We start from the raw sequence: 24,323 nt of genomic DNA, 5'->3' as shown, positions 1-24,323 counted from the left end.
AATGCTGAATTAGATTAACCATTGGCCTGATCTAAAAAAATTGGGCTTATTTGTAGTTTCCTCTATTTTATTCTGGCTTTCTGGCACTTTTAGCAAGTTGGTTACCAGTGGCTATAACCAAATTCAAAAGCAGATATACAAAATATATCTGAGTATTCAATGTTTAAAATGATATTAATAAAGAATAATTAGAGGATGGGATCATTATCTTTTGGAGGAATAATACCAGTGAATTAAAAGGCAATGTTGAAGGCTGGCATGATTGAAATCTTTTTCAACACGGTGAGAATTAGAGAATACCTAAAAATCATAGTTTGTTTTCTTTCACAGCGGAATTAGGAAAGATTCGACAAGAACTTGAGCTTCAAGAGAGTACCCTCAGAAAAGAGATAGAAAAGTTGAAGCACCAGTTGACTCAAACAGAAGAAGAGTGTCAGCTATCTATGAAACATCAAAAGCAGGCTTTTGAAGAAGACCTTGAAACTCTTAGAAAAGAGAAGGTCAGTGATGCAGGTCCAAGAAGTCCTAGATGAGTTTGTAGTGATTGGTATCAAATTGTCCCTGCCTCCCTAAACTAAAATAAGTTCTAATATATCATATCAAGTGTCACTGTTGGCAGCTGCCTTTGGACTAAAAGCGACAAACCAACATATGGCAAAAATTAACATTAATTTTAATCAACCACAGCCTATTTCATCAGAATCCATTAAAATGTTTTTTAAGGAGCTACAAAAACAAAAGTTGGATTTATAGGAATACATTTGCATCAGTACTATAATTTAAATAATAAAAGAATGTTGAGATTTTTCAGCTAAGACTACATACATGCCTGCTATGAGATCATGCCCCTTGCTAGGATTGATACATACTCATTATGAGGCTACTGATTATCTCAAACTTTCTGAGAGTGGGTAGTATCTCTTCAGATACTCCAGTATGCCGTTAAACAACTTACGATTCCCATTAAATGAACAAAATCAAATCAAATAGCTTTCATACAAATGTGATAAATTTTCTTTTCCTATTCTACTCTCATTATTTAGGAGTTCCTCGTATAAGTAACATGTTGGGGAAATTAATTACATTTTCCCTTGTCTGCTGATTAAAAACTAGTTTATATAACAAGCATACATGTTGGAGAAGGATGACTGTGAGATGAGATACATTTTGAGTTGAGCTTTATATTTCAAAACATAAAAAGTCCAAGATTAGTTAAAAAAAAATCCAGGATAGTAGAGAGATATCATAATGAACAGGTTTTGACTGCCCGATTCATGTTACTTATGAAGATTAGGTTATAGATCTCCAGGTATAGTTGCTGATTTTTGGAATGACAAAATGTAGCTCAGGATTTAAACTTTTTCTCTAAATTGGCTTGAATGCTTGTAGACATTTCATTATCCAACTAAGTAACATCACCAATAATATCATCATCCGCAATTCAAATTTATTTCCAAGTATATCATGCATAGGTGAATAGTCCATGATCTAATACTCTTCTTGCGAACAGTGTGAGAGTGCAAAATAACAAACTTCATCAATGCAAATATTTGTGCTTTAATTTCACAGTCACAGGCATGCTCACAGTCACTCATGTCCTCATCACCTTGAGGCTCGACTACTGTAACACTCTCTACATGGGGCTACCTTTGAAAAGTGTTCGGAAACTTCAGATCGTGCAGAATGCAGCTGCGAGAGCAATCATGGGCTTCCCTAAATATGCCCATGTTACACCAACACTCCGCAGTCTGCATTGGTTGCCGATCAGTTTCCGGTCACAATTCAAAGTGTTGGTTATGACCTATAAAGCTCTTCATGGCACCAGACCAGATTATCTCAGGGACTGCCTTCTGCTGCACGAATCCCCAGCGACCAGTTAGGTCCCACAGAGTAGGCCTTCTCCGGGTCCCATCAACTAAACAATGTCATTTGGTGGGACCCAGGGGAAGAGCCTTCTCTGTGGTGACCCCTGCCCTCTGGAACCCCAGAGATTAGAATTGCCCCCACCCTCCTCGCCTTTCGTAAGCTGCTTAAAACCCACCTCTGCCATCAGGCATGGGGGAACTGAGTTATTCTTTCCCCCTAGGCCTTTACAATTTACGCATGGTATGTTTGTATGTATGTTTGGTTTTATAATAAGGGGTTTTTTTAGTTGTTTTAGTATTGCATTGTTACATGCTGTTTTTTATCACTGTTGTTACCCACCCCTAGCCTACAGAGAGGGGCGGCATATAAATAAATAAATAAATAAATAAATAAATAAATAAATAAATAAATAAATAAATAAATAAATAAAAAAATAAATAAATAAATAAATAAATAAATAAATAAATAAATAAATAAATAAATAAATAAATAAATAAATAAATAAATAAGTGTGTGTGTGTGTGTGTGTGTGTGTGTGTGTGTCCCAAAACTGAGCAAAAACTAAGCCACAAATTATCTGATCAACCCATTCCAGTATCATCACCATAGGATTAAACAGCAGATCAGGAGGATAAATTCAATAAAAGTTGTCTTCTCTCATATTTGATTTATTGAAATACCATTATAGAGTATTAATTTCATGTCTAGGGAGATTTTCAATCATCCAGGTCATGGTTGTCCCAAAAGTGTTTTTTCAAAAGGCAAATGGGCTTTGTTTTTTCCTGATGATGTTTTGCTTTTTATCCGAAGCTTCTTCAGATATGACCGAAGCTTCTTGGATGATAAACAAAACGTCTTCAAGGAAAACAAAGTCCCTTTGTCTTTTGAAAAATCACCTTTGGAATGCCTTTACTGAAGTTCATTTTCTGTATACAGTGTTCCCCCGATTTTCGCAGGTTCGAACTTCACAGAAAGTCTATACCACGGTTTTTCAAAAATATTAATTAAAAAATACTTCGTGGTTTTTTCCCTATACCACGGTTTTTCCCGCCCGATGACATCATCTGTCATCGCCAAATTTTTGTCCGCCTTTAATAAATATTTTTTTAATAAACTTTAATAAATAAACATGGTGAGTAATAATCTAAATGGTTGTTAAGGGAATGGGAAATTGTAATTTAGGGGTTTAAAGTGTTAAGGGAAGGTTTGTGATACTGTTCATAGCCAAAAATAGTGTATTTACTTCCGCATCTCTACTTTGTGGAAATTCGACTTTCGCGGGCGGTCTCGGAATGCATCCCCCGCGAAAATTAAGGGAACACTGTATTCTGAAATTCCCTGAGATTAAAATCTCCAAAAAGTCCCAGAAGCCAGGATTTTAATCATATTGAGCCCAAATTCAATAATAGTTTAGTTGATAAATACAATACACTACTCATACTAGGAGATCCTGCGTCTGGCACTGATGGAGGAGAAAGATGAAACTGTCAACTGTCTTCAGCAAGAGAAGGAAGAACTGGTGTCCAAGTGTGAAGCTGAGAAGAGGGAACTCATGGAGGAAATCCTTACTTTGCAGCAGCGCAGAGATGAAAGCCTCCTTATGCTGGAAAATGAAAAACAAAAGGTGAGAAGAGATAGTTGAAAAGTTATACAAGACAGAAGCAAATATTGTTCCAAGTCTCTCCCACGATATTATCCATTAAGGTTATTACATACTGGGATTTACTCAGAGCTCAATGAACAGGGACAGTCAACATGCTCCATATTGGGTAGTATTCAGAAGAGAAAAGAAGGGCATTTTAATTTTTTAAAAATTCTAGAAGTGTTATAATGGAATCTAGGGAGAAAACTTTAGAATTGAAAACTTTAGAATTTGTTCAGGTCATCTTTTTAAAAGCAACAAACCTGGTTCATTTTTTTCTGGGCTAATAAGGAAATTGGGGTATGCTTATCCTTTCTTTTTTCACATATAGAATAGAATTCTTTATTGTCCAAGTGTGATTGGACACACGAGGAATTTGTCTTGGTGCATATGCTCTCAATGTACATAAAAGAAAATATAGATTTGTCAAGAACCTATAGTACAACACTTAATGATTGTCATAGGGGTCAAATAAGCAATTAAGAAACAATCAATATTAATAAAAATCTTAGGATACATGTATATTTTAAAAGAAGTAACATTCTTATTTTAGCATTAAATACATAATAAATATCTGTGTTTTGTGAGAAAGTATGTTAAAATGCTAATTTTAATACTTTTTTAAAATGCAATATGAAATTGAAATAGGAGAGGGTTAGAACTTGTTAGTGGGTAAGCATGAAAGAAACTGAAAGAGAATGCTCCGGGCGTTCTTAATATCGCTTTCTGTATCCTTGAGCTATTTTGGTATCATTTGCTCCAAACCTTGTTTTAATGGGAATATAATATTTATTGAATATTTACTAGACAATATTATTCATATAAAATGGAAAGCAGATGGTCCCAGTGCCCTTCCAGGGAATCACCCCGACCCATGGAACTATTGCAGCTGGCTGACCTTCTATGCCAGATCTCTGTTGCAGTTTGGTACTACAACTGGACACATAATACTAACCAATTAGTGTTTTATTTTAGTTACATTTTGTTGAACAAATAAAAATCTGCTCCATAAATCATAATTACAAATCACCGTAACATCTTAGCCCAAACCAAACAAAATACGTATTGTCATGGCTCGAGTTAAGTGTAAATTGAAAATTGCTAGCAGCCGTTGTTGGGTGCAACAGAGAAAGGCAATTGAGATAACACAAATGTTGTGGTTAGCTCTGGCCCAGCTCCTGCCCCAAGGACTGTGGATGTGGGGGAGACATCCACATGCTGCAGGCCTGTTTTGCCCCCGGTGGAATCTGCTGATGAAGGCTCCTCTGACCAAGAAGACATGAGTGACAGGGAGGAGGAGAGTGTGGCAGACAGCTCAGAAGGAGATCAATTATCTAGCTCCTCCTTGGATTCAGAACAAGAGTTAATGATACAGCCATGCATGCGGAGAGCGATGCATAGGCAACAAAAACTGAAAGAAAATGAGGCAACCTGTGGTTGGGTGGGGCTGTGGTAATTAGTGAGGCTGCTATAAAGAGCAGCCTGTGGGTTTGGCCATTGTGGAGGATTATCTGATCATTGTGTTTCATGCCTGCTTTGCTGACTTGGACCTTTTGTGTGCTGATTTTTCCCTGCTTTGAAACTAAACCAGGGCAAAGTGTGTTTCACTTTGTGAAAAAAGAAGGACTGTGAATTGCCTCACAGCTGCCAGCTAAGTATCACAGAAATGATAAGGGACTTGTACAAATTACCAGTTTGTTTGGAGACAAGTGCTCTTTGCTATCCCAAAAGAGGGCTTGGTTTAAGTGACTTTTCATTATAAAGAACATTGTTTTGAATTTTCAAACGTGTGTGTGTCTGAAATTGTATCTGTGCATTTTTGGGAGGATTCTACCAGAGAGCTCGACAGAACAACAAAGAGATATCAAAAAGAATTACAGGACTGACAGGCTATGTAGTTCTATAGAGGAAAAAGTACAAAAAATAGTCATGTTTCCTGTCCATCCATCAAATGTAATTTTGCTTCTCCTGACAAATATCGAGTATTTTGCTTTAAGGTAACTTGAAAAAAGTATGGTGTCCTGATAAATCCATAGAAACATTCCTGTACCACTCTTGGCAACAACACAAAAGGGGTTTCCCACCTTCTGTGATGTTTTACACTATTCCAGTCTAGCTCATAACTCTGATACTTCTTGATGATTTTAGGATCGTCAACCAGTTTACAATTTAGATTTTCCATCTAAATCCAAAACTGGTCTGGCCTTGCTAGGTTTCTGAGATCAAATACTATTTTAAAAATATGTTAATAATATCATTGTTAATAAATAAAGATCGTAAAATATAGCCAGGACAGTGTAAAGTTGATAAAGGTGATGAGTGTGTTTGTTCTCATCGTCTTCAGCTAGTCTCTCAGAAAGAAGCTGAAAAGAATCTCCTTGCGGAAAAGCTCAGCGAGTTACAACGAGAGCTGAAATATGCCAGGTCTGAGATTGAACAGGTGAAACTTGACGGTCTGAAGCGACAAGAGCAGGATAAGGTATGTATGGAATTTTTTCTCTGTCGTGGAGGGCAGAATTTATTCCTCACAGCTCTTTCAAGCCAAAGAATGACTAAGCCCACACAGATCAGAAGATAACTTCTTATCCTTTCATGTCTAATAGGAAGAAGGAGTTGCTTGTGACTCTCCATATGTATGTCACCAGTAATGGGCAGCCAAAATTTTTACTGCCACACTGTGGGTGTGGCTTATTTTGTGAGTGTGGCTTAATAGTCATGTGACTCGGCAGGAGTGGCTTGCCGGCCATGTGATCAGGTGGGAGTGGCTTGAACGATCACTGTTCAAGTGAACTGTAAAGTCCTCGACTTACAACCTTACCAGTGTTGCTCGCTGGGGTGATCATTTGCTTCGCGTTTCCCGTGCTCTCCTTCCTGGGTCGCTCCCCGGCCTCAGGCTGGGTAGCTAGGAGAATGGGTACTGCCAGAAGCATAAATGCTGCCAGCACTGCTTCCACCCACGCCTTCTGCTGGCACCTCAGGCGGGAGGTGACTGCGTGAGGAGCGTGAGGAGCGCAGATGCAGCAGCATTGGCAGGGGAAAGGGAGAGAGCTGAGCCGAGACCAGTAATCCAGGAAGTGACAGCCGCCGATCAGCTGTTGCTGCGTACGCATCTCCATTTCCGCAGGTGGAACTGTGTTCCACCCCGTCTTGCCTGCTGCCCACCCCTGTATGTCACCGTTTATGGAACTTTCACAACAAAACCAGCCTGCTTTGGTCCTTAAGGGACATCCAGAAAAATGGTGAAAATGTTTTTGTTCGGCCAGCTAGATGGGAAAAGTGGATTTTTATTGTTACTGCTGTGTTAAAATTTTGAAGAACTTCTCAGAGATCCAGGTCATGGTTCTCCCAAAGGTGCTTTTTTAGGAGGCAGCTGGACTTTCTTGCATGACTCAAGTGTCCCTGAGGATAGAGATAAACCTCCTAGTGCTAATGATCCTCTAAAACAGGGGTAGGGAACGTTGGCTCTTCTATGACTTGTAGACTTCAACTCCCAGAATTCCTGAGCCAATCATGCTAGCTCAGGAATTCTGGGAGTTGAAGTCCACAAGTCACAGAAGAGCCAACGTTCCCTACCCCTGCTCTAAAAGGATTCAAATTGCCAGCTATCTGCAAGGAACATAAATCCTTCCATTGTCCACTATTCTGTCAGAGCTGAATAAGCTTCTTGGATGACAAGCAAAACATCTTCAAAAGAAAAAAACAAAACAGTCCAGTTGTCTCCTGAAAAAGCATCTTTGGGATTACTGCTGTGTTATTAGGCTTATTCTGTTGGCATTGATAACTTCATTACATTCATTCATTCATTCATTCATTCATTCATTCATTCATTCATTCATTCATTCAGTTAGTTAGTTAGTCCAATACATAATACACATTGAAGAGAATAGATATGTAATAATATAAATAAAGAAAAGAACAGAAGAAAAGATATAAAAGTATAGGTGAACATATTTGAAAGGAAGAAAAGATAAGTGAGATAAGGAGAGACAATTGGACAGGGGACAAAAGGCACACTGGTGCACTTATGCACGCCCCTTACTGACCTCTAAGGAACCTGGAGAGGTCAATCGTGGACAGTCTAAGGGAAAAACGTTGGGGGTTAGGGGTTGACACTACTGAGTCAGGTAATGAGTTCCACGCTTCAACAACTCGGTTGCTGAAGTCATATTTTTTACAGTCAAGTTTGGAGCAGTTAATATTAAGTTTGAATCTGTTGTGTGCTCTTGTGTTATTGCGATTGAAGCTGAAGTAGTCATTGACAGGTAGAACGTTGCAGCATATGATCTTGTGGGCAGTACTTAGATCATGTTTTAGGCGACGTAGTTCTAAGCTTTCTAGACATTGTGTTCTAATGGTAATGATTCTTGACTTATTTTATAAGTAGAAAGAATGTAAATTAATGTTGTTGATTTCTTAAGCATTTTCAAAAATCTAAACTGAAGCCGCCCTGAGTCCTATAAATCCGTTTAAATGACTGAATGAATGAATGAATGAATGAATGAATGAATGAATGAATGAATGAATGAATAATAGAGCAGCTTAAGTATTTTTCAGTATCATTATTGGAATGAAACGTAAAAAGATTAATGGAAACAACAAAATAATACAGGCTTGAACCCTAAAATTTTGAAATCTATTTTGTGAAATTATTGAATTCACAGCACTGTATATTCAACTCAGCAGGAACCACAGAAAAGGTCTGACAAATTTTCTTTTGCTTGAGCTTTGGTGGAAAAACATAAATTTCAGAAAAGTGTTAAATTGAGACAGATTGCTAAAAAGGTTTGTTTTCAACAACCACTATTAAATTATTTAAAGCCTCTTTTATTATTGACATGTAGTGGATCTCTAGGCCCTATGGAATATTAGCGTACATTTCATGAAATTAGAAATAAAGCATATAAAGAAAATTAAAACATAGAAAATATAAAACTGCAGACAAGAGTAGAGGGAGAGCATCAATTGGGGTTTTCATGTATGCATTGCTATTGTCCTGGGTTGCCTCCAGTTCTCAGTCATGAAAATCATACAGATGCCAACACTTACTTATTTATTGTTCACATCTGTGATAAAAGATTTATTTCCACTTGTATATAAACTGAGATTAAGAAAAAGACCACAGATTAAGTACATTTCGCAGAATTCATATTCCAACAGTTTCTAGGAAATAATACCATAGGGGGGCAGCGTTCTTGCATAAAATAGTCAGTTCTTTTTCTCCCCTTTCTACCCAGCCAGGTGGACTAAAATAGAAGCTTATTTGAATTCAATTCAATTCAATTCAATTTATTAGATTTGTATGCCGCCCCTCTCCGAAGACTCGGGGCGGCTCACAACAGTAATAAAAACAGTATAACAATGGAACAAATCTAATAATAATAAAATTATATAAAAAACCCCAACAATTTAAAAACCATACAGCACATACCTACCAAACATAAAATATAAGAAAGCCTGGGGGAGATGTCTTAATTCCCCCATGCCTGGCGATATAGGTGGGTCTTGAGTAACTTGCGAAAGACAAGGAGGGTGGGGGCCGTTCTAATCTCCAGGGGAAGTTGATTCCAGAGGGCCGGGGCCGCCACAGAGAAGGCTCTTCCCCTGGGGCCCGCCAAACGACATTGTTTGGTCGATGGGACCCGGAGAAGGCCGACTCTGTGGGACCTTATCGGCCGCTGGGATTCGTGCAGTAGTAGGCGGTTCTGGAGGTATTTTGGTCCAATGCCATGAAGGGCTTTAAAGGTCATTACCAACACTTTGAATTGTGATCGGAAACCGATCGGCAGCCAGTGCAGGCCACGGAGTGTTGTAGAAACGTGGACGAATCTAGGAAGCCCCACGATAGCTCTCGTGGCCGCATTCTGCACGATCTGAAGTTTCCGAACACTTTTCAAAGGTAGCCCCATGTAGAGAGCATTGCAGTAGTCGAACCTCGAGGTGATAAGGGCATGAGCGACTGTGAGCAATGACTCCCTATCCAAATAGGGCCGCAACTGGTGCACCAGGTGAACCTGGGCAAACGCCCTCCTCGCCACAGCTCCTTCCCATGATCTTGATATAAATGAGGGTAACAAGGAAAAGCAAATGTGTTTGGAAGCCATCTGTGTGTATATGCAGCAGCATATGGGAACTACATTTGGTACTATAAATTATATTAAATATTATTTTAGCAATATTTAATATTGAAGTGCATTTTAGAACTTTAATTATTACATTTATATTCCCCCTTTTCCCTTTGGAAAATGAAAACTGCGACCATGAGAAATTTAGTTGCACAAAAAACCCCATTTTGTGGTAATGGGGTAAAGAAAAAGTGCCTACACTCAGCTCCATGGTCAAAGAGGTCAGTTCCCTAATCCCGATGCAACATCTCTTCACTCCCTTGGAGAAAGAAAGTGTGAGAGAACCAGAGATGGGCTTCACATAATTTAACAACCAGTTCACTTAGTGCAAACCCCGAAATGCGAGCTAGCCTTCCGCGCTTGCACATGGCTTCAAACACACTGCAATTTCATGTGCACGGCTTCCAGCACATTTTCTTCTGCAGCCACAGTGAGTAGAGTGGGCAAGGTGTGGAAATCAGTTGGACTGTGTGGGCGGGGCAATCGAGCCAGAGAGTGAGATATATAAAACAGAATAGCACCAGGGCAAGTAGACGGGCCCAGATGGTATCAGAACTATCAGTTTGCTAAACCAGTCCGAATTGGCAGCCGTCCACCTCTGGAGTGAACTATAGCCTTGCCCAATTCCTGACTGTCATAAAGTACAACAAGCTTCTCTGAGGGAAGACAGCTGCTTTGGTCACTCTGATGGAGGATCTCCAGCAAGCCCGAGATGGACATCATTCCTCCCTCTTGGTGCTACTTGACCTCTCAGCTGCTTTCGATGCCATTAACCATGGTATCCTTCTGTGATGACTAATGGAGTTGGGAGTTTGGAGGCACTGTGTTATGTTGGCTCTCTTCTTATCTCTCTGGTCAGTCGCATCGGTGTTGATAGGAGGACAGAGATCGATCCCTAAGCCACTCTTTTGTGGGCTGCCTCAGGGTTTGGTTCCCTCTCCTCTTCTATTTAACATCTACATGAAACCACTGGGTGAGTTCATGCAACAACACAGGGGAAGGTATCAGCAATATGCTGATGACACCCAGTTATATATTTCCACTTCTCATCAGTTCAGTGAAGCAGTGGATATGATGTGCTGTTGCCTGGAGGCTGTGAGGGTCTGGATGGGAGTTAACAGGCTAAGACTTAACCTTGACAAAACCAAGTGGCTGTGGGTATTGCCTCCAAAAGACTATATCGACTGTCCATTCTTGCTTCAGGGGGGGATTGCCCCCCTCAGAACAAGTTTGTCCTCCTAGACTCACAGCTAAGATTAGACCAACATTTGACAGCTGTAGCTAGGGGGACCTTTGCACAGTTCACCTAGTACACCAATTGCAACCCTACTTGGATCAGGAGGCTTTCCTCACAGTTACTCATGCCCTTGTCACCTCACGGTTAGATTATTGCAACACGTTCTACATGGGGCTACCCCTGAAGTGTGTTCAGAGACTACAGTTGGTCCAGAATGCAGCTGCGTGAATTGTTGTGGGTGTACCTAGGTACACTCACATTACACTAATCTCTTGCAAACTGCATTGGTTCCCAATTGGGCTCTGGATGCAATTCAAGGTGTTGGTTATTACCTTTAAAACCCTACATGGCTTAGGGCCAGACTATCTTCGAGACTGCCTTCTACTACACAGCTCCCAGTGACCAGTAAGGGCCAACAGAGTTGGTAAACAGTGTCAGCTGGTGGGTCCACAGAGGAGAAGGGCCCTCTTTGTGGTTGCTCTGGCTCGTTGGAACCACTTACCTCCTGAAATATGGACTACCCCCACCCTATCGGTTTTCTGGAAAGTGTTAAGGACCTGGTTTTTCTGGCAAGCCTGGGCCTTTGATATTATGGTGATAACCAGCAAGATCTGGGCATAAATGGTATGCAGGGATATAACTGTTTGTATTATAAATTGTTTTTAAACCATTTTTAGAGGTTTTTGTAATATTATTTTTGCTGTGAGTCGCTTAGAATCCCCAGGGAGTTGGGAGGCATTCAAATTGAAGAAATAAAGAAATAAATAGAAGAAAATATGCTGGGTATAAGAGGAACTCCTTAAGCGCCACCGAAAGGCTCCTCTGGCAGCCCAGAAAAGCCCGAGATGGTCGGGATTAAAGGGGGAATGGCAGGAAATTGGCCAGGTCTTCATGCCGTTCTCAAATTTCCTAGGAAATTTTTCCGGGCTCAGGTTCTTAAGTAGAAAATGGTTTTTAAGTAGAGGCAAAAAAAAAATCTTGAACACCCAGTTCTTATCTCAAAAAGTTCTTAAGTAGAGGCGTTCTTAAGTAGAGGTACCACTGTAATTGGAATTCCAATTACTTGAAAGTAATGTGGCCAGTAGTGAGGGGCTAACCCAACGGTGTTCAGGTTCGGCAAGTTCGGATAAACTTTATGCAAAATTCGGCCGAACCCAAACTCGAACCCGAACGGGGAATCCCTCCCACGAAGAGATTCCGGGGGCAGAGCTTTAACGTCACCGGCAGGTTGCTAAGGACGCCAAGGTGATCATTTCCTGGATACCCTGGTATCAGGAAGTGATCATCTTGGTGTCCTTAGCAATCTGCCGGTGACATCAAAGCTCCGCCTCCAGAATCTCTTCGTGGGAGGGATTCCCCAGCTCCTTCAAAGGGTGGTCCTTTCACGTAAAAATAAACATTGTTATTTTTATGAAAAAGGACACCGCAGCGGCGCTGCAAGCAAAGGGTGGTCCTTTCACATAAAAATAAACATGTTTATTTTTACGTGAAAGGACCGCCCTTTGCTTGCAGTGCCGCTGCGGCATCCTTTTTCGTAAAAATAACAATGTTTATTTTTATGTGAAGACCTCCCTTTGAAGGAGCTGGGGAATCCCTCCCATGAAGAGATTCCGGAGGCGGAGCTTTGATGTCACCGGCAGGTTGCTAAGGACGCCAAGGTGATCACTTCCTGGATTGGGTGTCCTTAGCAACTTGCTGGTGACGTCAAAGCTCCGAACGCCGAACACGACCTTGAACTTTGCCCGAAGTTTGAAAAAAAATCATGTTCGTGTTCGGCATACCGAACACTGCAAAATTCAGTACGGACCCGAATTGTGCGGGTTCGGTTCGCCCATCACTAGTGGCCAGCACTGAGGATACAATACTAGCAGCTCTAGGAAATTTTCAGAAGGAAAGAACTAATGCAGAAAAAACTTGGTTTTTTGTAAATAGCATGGGAAGAGATAAGTAGATACTGGTGATGTCACAAGGACATCTAACAGAGGGACTCTATGCTGACACAGACATTCTTTGATTAGGTTCCATTCTCCTGGCTCCACATTTTGTTTCTCGTAATGCATATCTGGGTCCCCCCCCCCTTTTTTTTCAATAGCTCTTTGTGGGATTGTTTGATTCTGCTTTTAAATAAAAACACATTGGCAATATCAGCCAGAGCCCTCTTGTATCTCCCGAGAAATCTATTCACAAGCTTGCAAAGCAGAGCCTCTTAAGACAAAGCAAACAAACAGCACAACAAGGGTGAGAAACCCCACCAGAACAAATCTGAAAAGCATTTCAGCTGGAAAGATTGACTGAGAACCAGCAGAAAGCCAGCTTTCAAACAAATACATTCCCCGAAGGACTGTAAACAGTAACTCCACCCCAATTGCTTAGAGCAGCGCAGAAGGACAGAAACGGGCCCTGTTGCTGTGATTTCCTGGAAAACTTATTTCTAGCCCTCAGTTTCTTGCTTTCTGAAACCATTTTAAACACATTGATAACTGTGATCCTTCTGAGACTGGACCTGATTCAGTGAGCTATTTTCTGCAAGGTAGTGCAGGCAGGAACAGAGGCTGGAAGAGAGGAGGGTGAGGTAACAAATGCAAGCCAGATGCTCCTCCCCGGGGCAAAGGATGTTGCAATTCATAGCTGGAAGCCTCATGGCTGTGTTCCACGCATGGTCCAAGCTCTGTCCTCTTGGAGAAGCTTATGAGTGGCTTGCAAAGCAGTGAGCAAGTTCTTGGCTCCAGAAGAAAAGATCTTGCCCAAGAGCATCTCATTTCCTGGAGCTCCCTCTCTCTGAATCCCCAGAGGAGCTCCCTTCAGCCTAGCTGGCAAAACACAGCCTCCCAAACATAACAAGGGAAGCAGAAACCATCCTGCTCTACTCTGGGAACTGCAGTGCCTGCCAGGGGTTTCCTGCCCCGTCCCTCACACACAGAGGAATGGAGGGATTCTATGATGTGACTTCTACCTTTTCTACTGCATTCTTGTCATTTAAAAGACAGATTAATGTGATTTATTCCAAGAGAAGCCAACTATTTTGTTTTTTAAAAAATCTTCCTCCTCCTAGGTCTTTGGAAAAGATTTGCTAGGGGAATAGAAATGACTATGCAACTAACAACAACAACAACAACAACAACAACAAAATATTTCCCTTTCAAAGTAATAAAAACCACGGAAACATGCATATTCTGGCTAGGAATTCTGGCAGCTGCATCACATCCAGAGATCACAAGTTTGGCAGTGGTCTTGAAGTGCTTCAAGATTTACCCGGTTAAAATTTGAAGCAATGTATGCAATGAGGGGGTGATAAGGAATATGCTGGCTAAGCTTGCTTCACGTGTAACATTCCTGTGCCAGTGTTGCAGCCATCTACAGACATTATTTCCGCAACAGGGAAAGTTATGAGCATAGAAACTGGGATAAAAGTCAGCAGGCAAAGCTAGTTAGCATGTCCCTGCTCTCTAATCACATTATCAGGCGACTTGAAGTAACATGACTACCTCTGAAATAAGTTTCATAAGAGATCACAGCTCTCCTTTAAGCCCAGGAATTCTGGAAATTGTAGTTCCACACATCTGGAAGTCACAGGGTTGAAAAGTTTGAACTATCCTAAATCAGAGGATCAGAATGATCAGTGATGTTTCCTCCAAGAAGTCCTGTGATGTGGGTGTTGTTTCCAATTATAAATGGGATGATTGAAGAAGCCAGATGTGTTCAATAATGTCCTGAGGCCAATACCTATGACACTCATTATTAAGTAATTGTTAAGTGAATTATTATGTATTCTAAATCCTAGCTATTTTAGCCTATACCACTCGGTTAACTCTGGAAATGATTTTGCCCTCCAGATGTATTGGATTACACCTTCCAACAGCTACAGTCAGGATGACTAGCTGTATTAGCTACATATAATACATTGTCAACATATCTGGAAGGTATAGGGCTGGGAAAGATGGATGTCCTTGAGGAATCTTGGGTGATGTACCTATGTGGACTATGTAGACCTGTATCCTATCATCAGCATTGGACCGTGTCTAAGATCCTGCTTCTTAAGTAGCACTAGGTGGCACTAAGTATCCACAAGTCAATTCCCCATATAGGCAAGAGACTTTTATTATAACAATAAGAGTAAACATTTGGGGGGAAATTAAATATAAACCCATGGCAGCAGAACCTAGGTCTTAGGGAGCATAGACAAAGAATATACAGGAGTAATAGACCAGATTTCATCAGAATACAAATATGCTGACTGTCCTGAATTGATCAGTATTTCATCTGCAGGTTGAAACAGTGGAATCTCTGTTTTGAATAATATTTTATTGAAAAAAGTATGGGCTGAGAGGGATAGATATCGAGGAGACAGGTAATATAAACATAGTCAAAATTATGTGGAAATTTGGATAGTAAGAAGATATAAAATGTATAGTAAACTACCCCAGTTTGATAGCACTAGACAGTGCTAAATGAAAGTACGGTATATTATTGTGGATTTTGAACAATAGTTTTATTAAAACTATATTTTTTACATATGAAAAGTATGAATGTTTAACATCATCTGGACATAGAGCAATGCACAGATATCAGATCAACTTGCTTGATTTTTAACCTTTTGTAACACTGTAATCCATGATTTGTAATTTGGTTCAGTAATCTTTTCTATAAAATTTCAATATGTAATAAGGCACTATTATTTATGACACATCACCAAAAAAGCAAACCAATTAACAGGATAATACAAATATATTCAACACTACATTATAAATACTCCCTAATACCCAATCTCCCTCCTTTTCTGTCCTTTAGACCAGTGTTTTTCAACCAGTGTGCCGTGGCACACTAGTGTGCCGCGAGACATGGTCAGGTGTGCCGTGAAGCTCAGAGAGAGAAAGAAAGGAAGAGAGAGAGAGAAAGAGAGAGAGAGAGAAAGAAAGCAAGAGAGAGAGAGAAAGAGAGGGAGGGAAGGAGAGAGAGAGAAAGACATAGAGGGAGGGAGAGAGAAAGAGAGCAAAAAAGAGAGGAAGGAAGAGAAAGAAAGAGTGATGGAAAGAGAGAGAAAGAAAGAGGAAGGGAGAGAAAGAGGGAGGGAGAGAGAAATAGAGCGAAAGAGAGGAAGAGAGAGATAATTTTTTTGTCCAAACTTTTTTTAGCCGCTGCCCCCCCCCCCCTCAATGTGCCCCAGGGTTTCGTAAATGTAAAAAATGTGCGGCGGCTCAAAAAAGGTTGAAAATCACTGCTTTAGACAGATCTGGGCAAATTTAACTCATGTCTTCAGATTTGCTATTAGGTTGGTGGTGGTTGTTTATTGGGTTTATTCTGCTTTTTCAAATTCTTTTTATTTGTTTTTATTTGCTTTTCAATAAACAAAAGTTTCTATGTGCCTAATACAGACTTCTTTTCTATCATAGCCGTTTGTTATTCCTTCAGCATTTCACACGAAATTTTCTTTCCGTACCCATGAAAATGATCTGTCATGGTTGCAATGAATGCTGAACCCCACCCAAAGTCCAGAAATTGAAGTCTCCCAGGGAGATGCCAAGATATGCCCAAGAGGTCCCCAAGTCCTTTTGTAGCAAGATGGTCACCTTCCCTTTTTTTTCACTCCAGATGGCTATTGCCTGTCTCTACCCAGGAAACAAAACAATCACCTCCATATTTTATCCCACTTTCCCATACTACTGTATACTAAACCTTGGACCAACCAGCCCACTAACAACAGACATATTTGCCTCTTCCTTATCTTCCTTATCGCATATTTCTGGCTACTCTATTCTCTTTGTTTCAACCTGCTTCATCCTTCATGCAGCTGGAATTCTTTATACATTTATTTGTGTCTTCTACCTGTGACTTTTGCAATAGTCATTCTATTTCCACTGCTTCTTACACCGGCCACTGTCTTTTTTAATTATTATTATTTATTGGATTTGTATGCCGCCCCTCTCCGGAGACTCGGGGCGGCTAACAGCAATAATAAAACAGTATACAATAATAATCCAATACTAAAAACGATTAAAAAACCCATTAATATAAAAACCAAACACACACACAGACATACCATGCATAAAATTGTAAAGGCCTAGGGGGAAAGAGCATCTCAATTCCCCCATGCCTGACGGAAGAGGTGGGCTTTAAGTAGCTTACGAAAGGCAAGGAGGGTGGGGACAATTCTAATCTCTGGGGGAAGTTGGTTCCAGAGGGCCGGGGCTGCCACAGAGAAGGCTCTTCCCCTGGGTCCCGCCAAGCGGCATTGTTTAGTTGACGGGACCCGGAGAAGACCCACTCTGTGGGACCTAACTGGTCGCTGGGATTCGTGCAGCAGAAGGCGGTCCCTGAGATAATCTGGTCCGGTGTCATGAAGGGCTTTATAGGTCATAACCAACACTTTGAATTGTGACCGGAAACTGATTGGCAACCAATGCAGACTGCGGAGTGTTGGTGTAATATGGGCATATTTGGGAAAGCCCATGATTGCTCTCGCAGCTGCACCCTGATGGCTTCTAATGGCAGCACCAATAGATAAAGCCATCCTTAATAGTAATCCCAGGATGGCTATTACATCAGAACCATAATTGCAATTTCTGGCCTCTCGTTTCTGACTTATTTCTGGATTCCTCAATCTATGCCAACAGCCCATGCTGCCTGATCCAGTACAATCTCCTTAAGCCTTGCCTGCCTGCCTGCCTGCCTGTCAACAGCTCAAATAAGGCCAGATATAGATCATATTTGAATTAGTTCCTCTTTTTATATGTTTATCTCTGTTCCGGTTTTGGCTCCTGTAAGAACTGAAAGAACCAGGGGTGGGCTTCAAAAAGTTTAGCAAAGGGTTCTCTGCCTGGTTGCTGGGTGGGCATGGCCATGGCGGGTCTGGCCTAGTTAGCCTGCTGCTCCAAAGCAGAGGGGCACGGGCTTTTTTGTCCTTCCCAGGCTCCAGAGACTTTCTTTAAGCATCTGGAAGGGCAAAAACAGCCTCCCCAGGCTCCAGAGGCCCTCTGGTGGCCGGAAACAGGACTGCTTCCAGCCTTCCTGAACTTCCTGGTAGGCTCATTTTTCACCCTCTCTGAGCCTCCAGGCACTCCTGCACTTACCTCCATCCAAAACAGGCTGGGTGGGGACTCCTAGGAGGGGCGGGGTGAGTAAGGCCAGTCAGGAATCGGAATTGGGGTTTCTCCGAACTGTACAGAATCTTAACTAGAGGTTCTCCTGAACCCCTGCGAACCCCCAGCAGCCCACCCCTGGATATAGCTCTTTCTGTTCCATACACATAATACCTTGACACTCTTTAATTTGATATGCTAACAGTGGTAACCTACCTGGCTTAAGTTTCCAGGCTAAAACTAATGCAACAGCACTATGCAAAGTGCTTTTGTTACTAGTTCAGATTAAAAAATGAGTAATTCAGTAATACACTTCATGTTTAGCATGTGTAAGATCCAGATTGACAAATCGAGAATGAAACCAGCAACATAAATGGCAATCCCTTCCCACCAAAATCTCCTTTATTTATTTTTTTTCAATATATATTTATTAAATTTTTCCAATTTTTTAAAAAGTACATAATCATATTTACAGATGAATCTACATCATATATACATTCCTATCGACATTGTCTTCTAATTACTTTTAGATTTCTTGATATTTTATTTCTATGTTTCTTTTGAGTTTCTTTTTTTTTGTCCATTGGTACCATTTTGTCCAGGTTTCATAATAGTCCGATTCTTTTCGATTATTAAGTTCCATTGTCAATCTGTCCATCTCTGCACAGTCGTATATTTTCTTGATGATCTAATTGTCTTCAGGTATTTGCGGATTTTTCCAGTTCTGTGCAAATACAATCCTTGCAGCTGTTGTAATATGCAAGCTTAGATATTTTACATTTTTAGAATAGGTACCTCTCATAATACCCAGTAGAAAAAACGCTGGCGTATATTCTATTTTTGTATTTTTTATTTGACACAACCAATTATTTATTTTTTTCCAATATTTTCTTGTCTCTGGACATAACCACCATAGATGAAAGAATGTGCCTTGAGTGTTTTTACATTTCCAACACATTGGACTATAATTTTTGTGCATTTTAGCTAGCCTTTTGGGTGGAAGATGCCAACGGTATAGCATTTTATATTGGTTTTCTTTGTATATTGTGGATTTTGTTAATTTGATAATTATTACTATTGTCAGGCTACCGATTTACTTCCACAAGGAAGAAGAATTTAAAAAGAAGAAAGGGGAAAATATCACTTTCTCTTCAAAAGAAAATAGGTTGGCCCCTTCAAGTTCAACAGAAGCACACACACAACGTCCCCTGGAAATCCAGTCCTTCTGACCAAATGATACAAGTCACAGTGGGGCACAGTCTTCTGCCAAGATGATGGAACATGCAGCTGCTTGCTGGACAGGTTTCTCTGTAGTCATGAAGAGCAAAGGATGGGGAGAACCAAATGCCTTCACTTGGTCTCTCAGCTGCCATACTTACTTTTACTGAGCTCTGAGAGGTTTGGCAGGAGCCATCCTGAATTTTGTTTTGATCATTTATTGGATAAATTGCTTATCTACATTCAGTATTATTCATCTTTATTCTTTATGTTATACTCAGAGATTAAGGAGGATCCCTTTGGTTGGGACTTGGATAGGAGAGTTTCAAGGAATCCTGGGCTAAAGCTAGACTGGGCAGATAAACACATCAGTAATGGGTTGTAAATCTCGTTGCTACTGGTTTGTGCATGTGCTCGCAATGCTTCTGTGCATGTGCAGAAGTATCCAGGGCAGGTGGGCAGAGTTTCCTGCCCCCACCGCTACTGGTTCATGGATCCAGGCCATACCAGTAGAATAGAATAGAATAGAATTTCATTGGCCAAGTGTGATTGGACACACAAGGAATTTGTCTTGGTGCATATGCTCTCAGCGTACGTAAAAGAAAAAGATACATTTGTCAAGAATCATGTGGTACAACACTTAATGATTGTCATAGGGGTCAAATAAGCAATGAAGAAACAATCAATATTAATAAAAATCTTAAGATACAAGCAACAAGTTACAGTCATACAGTCCTAAGTGGGAGGAAAAGGATGATGGGAATGATGAGAAAAACTAGTAGAATAGAAGTGCAGATTTAGTAAAAATCTGTTGAGGGAATTATTTGTTTAGTAGAGTGATGGCGTTCGGGGGGGAAACTGTTCTTGTGTCTAGTTGTCTTGGTGTGCAGTGCTCTGTAGCGGCATTTTGAGGGTAGGAGTTGAAACAGTTTGTATCCAGGATGCGAGGGGTCAGTAAATATTTTCCCCACCCTCTTTTTGACTGGTACAGTATACAGGTCCTCAATGGAAGGCAGATTGGCAGCAATTGTTTTTCTGCAGTTCTGATTATCCTCTGAAGTCTGTGTCGGTCCTGTTGGGTTGCAGCACCAAACCAGATAGTTATAGAGCAACCCACCACTGAAAAACATCATGGAAGAGGGCAGTATACAAAGCATTTCTGTACTGTTGCTAAGAATATTGCCTGAATGTGTTCAGGTTGTCACCAGGAGTTGAACTTTGCTATAATATAGTGTCCCCCAGCCAAGGGTGTGCAGCAGGCAGGACGGGGTGGAACGCAGTTCCATTGATGGAAATAAAGATGTATGCACAGCTCCAGCTGACCGGTGACAGTCACTTCCTAGATTACTGGTCTCGGCTCGGCTCTCCTTTTTCCCCCTGCTGCTGCTGCGCACTCCTCGCTTTTTTCCTCTTTCCTCCTTCCTGGCCCGAATGAGCTTTCCTCTCTCCTGCTAGGCTGCCCCCCAGCCTCAGGCAGCCACCTCCTGAGGCCAGGAAGGAGGAAAGAAGAAAAAAGCAGAAAACGCAAAGCAAATTGTCTCCCCAGAGAGCGACACTGGTGAGATTGTAAATCGAGGACTTGTTTTAGAGTATCGTCCTTGCTTTGTTACGGAAGAAATATAAGTTGCATGTTGCTGTTTCACTTGAACGATGATGATCATTCAAGCCACTCCCACCTGGTTACATGGCCAGCAAGCCACTCCTACCCAGGCACATGACCATCAAGCCACTCCCACAAAATAAGCTGCACCCACAGTGGCAGTAAAAATTTTGGCTGCCCATTACTGCCCCCAACCTTTTGGGTGCCAGGGACTGGTTCTGTGCATAGAGTTTTTTCTGTGGACCACAGGGGCATAGTTCGTCATGCTGCCTGCATATCATGATTAGGACTTTGCTTGTTTGTGGTGGACAGATTTCTGGCATGCTGTGGACTGGTGTCGGTCCAGAGACTGGGTGTTGGGTGGCCCTGCTATAATGTACAGTGTGTATTGAATTGTATTACACTGCGGTACACTTTCAAAGCAACCAATGATTAGTTTTTGCAGTTCTCCTCTTCTAAGTAGGTCAAACTACCAAAAGTAGAATCATAGGACTGGAAAGGGCCATTTAGCTGTAGTTGAACTTGATATTTGATACAACGTTCAACCTAATATCAATGCTGGAGTCATATTTAAATCTTCATAACAGATATCCAGTGAAAGAAAGCCCAACATGTATCTGAGTAACTAGTTCTAATTCAGAATTGTCTTACTTAAGGTTTTCTCTAAAGTTTTCAAAGAGTCAACCATATACAGTGATCCCTCGATTTTCGCGGGTTCAAACTTCGCAAAACGGCTATATACCATGGTTTTTCAAAAAAATTAATTAAAAATACTCTGCAGATTTTTTTGTATACCACGGTTTTTCCCACCCGATGACATCATACGTCATCACCAAGAGTCACTTCTCTCTCTCTTTCTCTCTTTCCTGTCATTCTCAGCTTCAATCATTTTCTCATTTCTCTTTTTTTCTCCCCTTTTTTCTATCATTTCTCTCTCTCTCTCTACCTTCCACTCTCCTCCCCCTCTTGCTCTCTCTCTGTGAGAACGCCTGCCCGCCTCTCCTGCAGCCCCCTCGCTGACAGCTGGGACGAAAGCGCTCTCAGCTAAGGGACTGCGAGAGGGGTGGGGTGGGCATTCTCAAAGCGCTCAGAGCGGCTAGCGGCTGAATGAGGAGGACTAGAAGCCATAGCCGCCAGCGCTGCTGCAGGAGAACCCATGCCCCAAGAAAGCCAGTGAGAGGGGCGAATCGGGCGGGCAGGGGGTAGCAGCAAGGGGGCTGGAGGTGCTGGGGTGGTGGTGGCGGCCGACATTCAAAACAATCTTTGCCGGCCTCCACACTTTCGTCGCTCCCTGCCCCCAACTTCAAGCCCAGCTCCTTGCGCAGCCTTGGAAAAGGGTGCGCGGGGGTAGTTTTTGGCTGTCCATAGCCAAAAATGGTGGTTTTACTTCCGCATCTCTACTTCGTGGAAATTCGACTTTTGCGGGCAGTCTGGGAACGCAACCCCCGCGAAAATTGAGGGATCACTGTATCTCAAAATTCCTCATTGCTACTTGTGCTGACTGGGATTTCTCAAAAATTATTCAACAGTTCTAAAGGATATCTGGTTCTCTATTTGTCCTGTATGCCAGTGATACTCTAGTCTAGTTGCAAGTCACGTGCCAATCCCACCTCAAATTTTGGGTAAAAGCGCCCACTAAATGTACCACTAAAATGTTTGTTAAACTGAGTTTTTATATGTAAGTGAAAAGAAATATTAAATATAATATGAGATGTAAATCATATTAACTGAATTAACTTAAAATTTGTTACTTTAAATTAATGATAATGTAAATAAAATAAAATGTAATTTTAATAGGATACTGCTCTTGGTTATCCTGGCCCTGGTCTTGTTTTAGAGCAGTGGTCCCCAAACTACGGCCCGCGGGCCACATGCGGCCCACTGAGGCCATTTATCAGGCCCGCCAGTGAGTGACAAGAGCACAGGGAAAAGAGAGAAAGAAAGAAAGAAAAGCGAAAGAGAGGGAGGAAAGGAGAAGTGGAGAGGAATGAAGGAGGGAAGGAAGGAAGGAAAGAAGGAGAAATGGAGGAAACAAGGAAGAAAGGAAGGAAGAATGAAATGGAGGGACAGAGGAAGGAAGGACTGTTTTTTCTGGGGGGGGTACTTTTTTAAAATTTTTCTCTCAACATACATTCAAACAACACAGTGTACCATCTAATTTTCCATGAATAAAATGTGGTATTTTGTTAGTAACTAATATCAATCATCAAAAAAGTTGCAAAAGGTTTTTTTTTCTAATTTTGTCATCCAGTTACATTCATTTTCTTTTAATTAAATTAAAATGTTCCTTCAAAAAGTGCAACACCAATTATATTTCTAACTTATTAACCATTATGCCAAAGTGCTTCCTTCTTTATACATTTTTCATAAGCCAAGAAAACCTTGTATAGCCAATCAGATGTTAACAAAAGAAAATTAAAAACAAAACATAAACATATATGAATTTCAGATCTTCTCCCCCCTCTAAATAGTACGTTCCCATTTTGTTTTTTACTTTAAAACAAGGTATGTGCAGTGTACATAGGGATTTGTTCATAGTTTTTTTTAATAGTCCGACCCTCCAACAGTCCGAGAAACAATGAACCGGCCCCCTGTGTAAAAATTTTGGGGACCCCTGTTTTAGAGTATTATCCTTGCTTTGTTACTGAAGAAATATAAGTTGCATGTTGCTGTTTTACTCTATACGTTAAGTTTACATCATTTCATAATAACGTAGCAGAAGTAAGACTGTAAGCAGCTCATTGCTGCTTACATTTCCCAATTCCCATACAGCATCTTGGCTTTAGTTTCCAGTATCTTCCTTTTCTCTTTTGCCAAGGGATTCATTTCCCATAAAAGATACAAATATTCCAATTAGCTGTTTTTACTAGATGACTAAGTTGCTTGTCCCAATTCTGCTACGTGATCACATGCCATAGAAGAGGAGGAACACTCAATCCATGAGTTGTAATAGGGAAATGTATGGGTGTTTTTTATTTCACCTTTCTTAACCCACAGAAAGAGGCATTAATTCAGCCTGTTGATATTTTGAATGCTTGTCAAAACTTTTGGACAATTTTTGAAGTTGCGTATAGGATTATGGATATTTAGTAGCAGCAAAGGACAACTCATCAATGTGTTTATGCTGAACTTATTTGAGATCAAAACATATTAAAATCATACAACAACTCTAGTGAGATCCAAATGATTCCTGTTGCCCATACTTTCAGCAGGGTGTTGCTGAGTTAAGCCAGGGTAGCATATATGATCCAATCACTCACTTTCAGTTTTGGCATATGATGACTATGACATACAATTTTATACAATCATTAGAAACATAGAAACATAGAAGACTGACGGCAGAAAAAGACCTCATGGTCCATCTAGTCTGCCCTTATAATATTTCCTGTATTTTATCTTACAATGGATATATGTTTATCCCAGGCATGTTTAAATTCAGTTACTGTGGATTTACCAACCACGTCTGCTGGAAGTTTGTTCCAAGCACCTACTACTCTTTCAGTAAAATAATATTTTCTCATGTTGCCTTTGATCTTTCCCCCAACTAACTTCAGATTGTGTC

General features: G+C 40.9%; 1 protein-coding gene across 3 annotated transcripts in view; it reads left to right on the top strand.

Annotated features, from left to right (window-relative positions):
- Positions 1-24,323, top strand: part of CROCC2 (ciliary rootlet coiled-coil, rootletin family member 2) — a 143,714-nt gene that overhangs the window by 66,209 nt on the left and 53,182 nt on the right. For all 3 annotated transcript variants that reach the window (XM_070753238.1, XM_070753236.1, XM_070753237.1), the window contains exons 20-22: positions 331-500; positions 3,311-3,490; positions 5,853-5,987. In XM_070753238.1, coding sequence (XP_070609339.1) covers positions 331-500; positions 3,311-3,490; positions 5,853-5,987 — 485 coding nt within the window. The remainder of the gene's footprint in view (positions 1-330; positions 501-3,310; positions 3,491-5,852; positions 5,988-24,323) is intronic.

This window comes from Erythrolamprus reginae, chromosome 5, assembly GCF_031021105.1.
Source record: "Erythrolamprus reginae isolate rEryReg1 chromosome 5, rEryReg1.hap1, whole genome shotgun sequence".
NCBI classification, from domain to species: domain Eukaryota; kingdom Metazoa; phylum Chordata; class Lepidosauria; order Squamata; family Dipsadidae; genus Erythrolamprus; species Erythrolamprus reginae.
The sequence above is the reverse complement of the archived record's forward strand: the minus strand, read 5'-3'. Positions and strand labels throughout refer to the sequence as shown.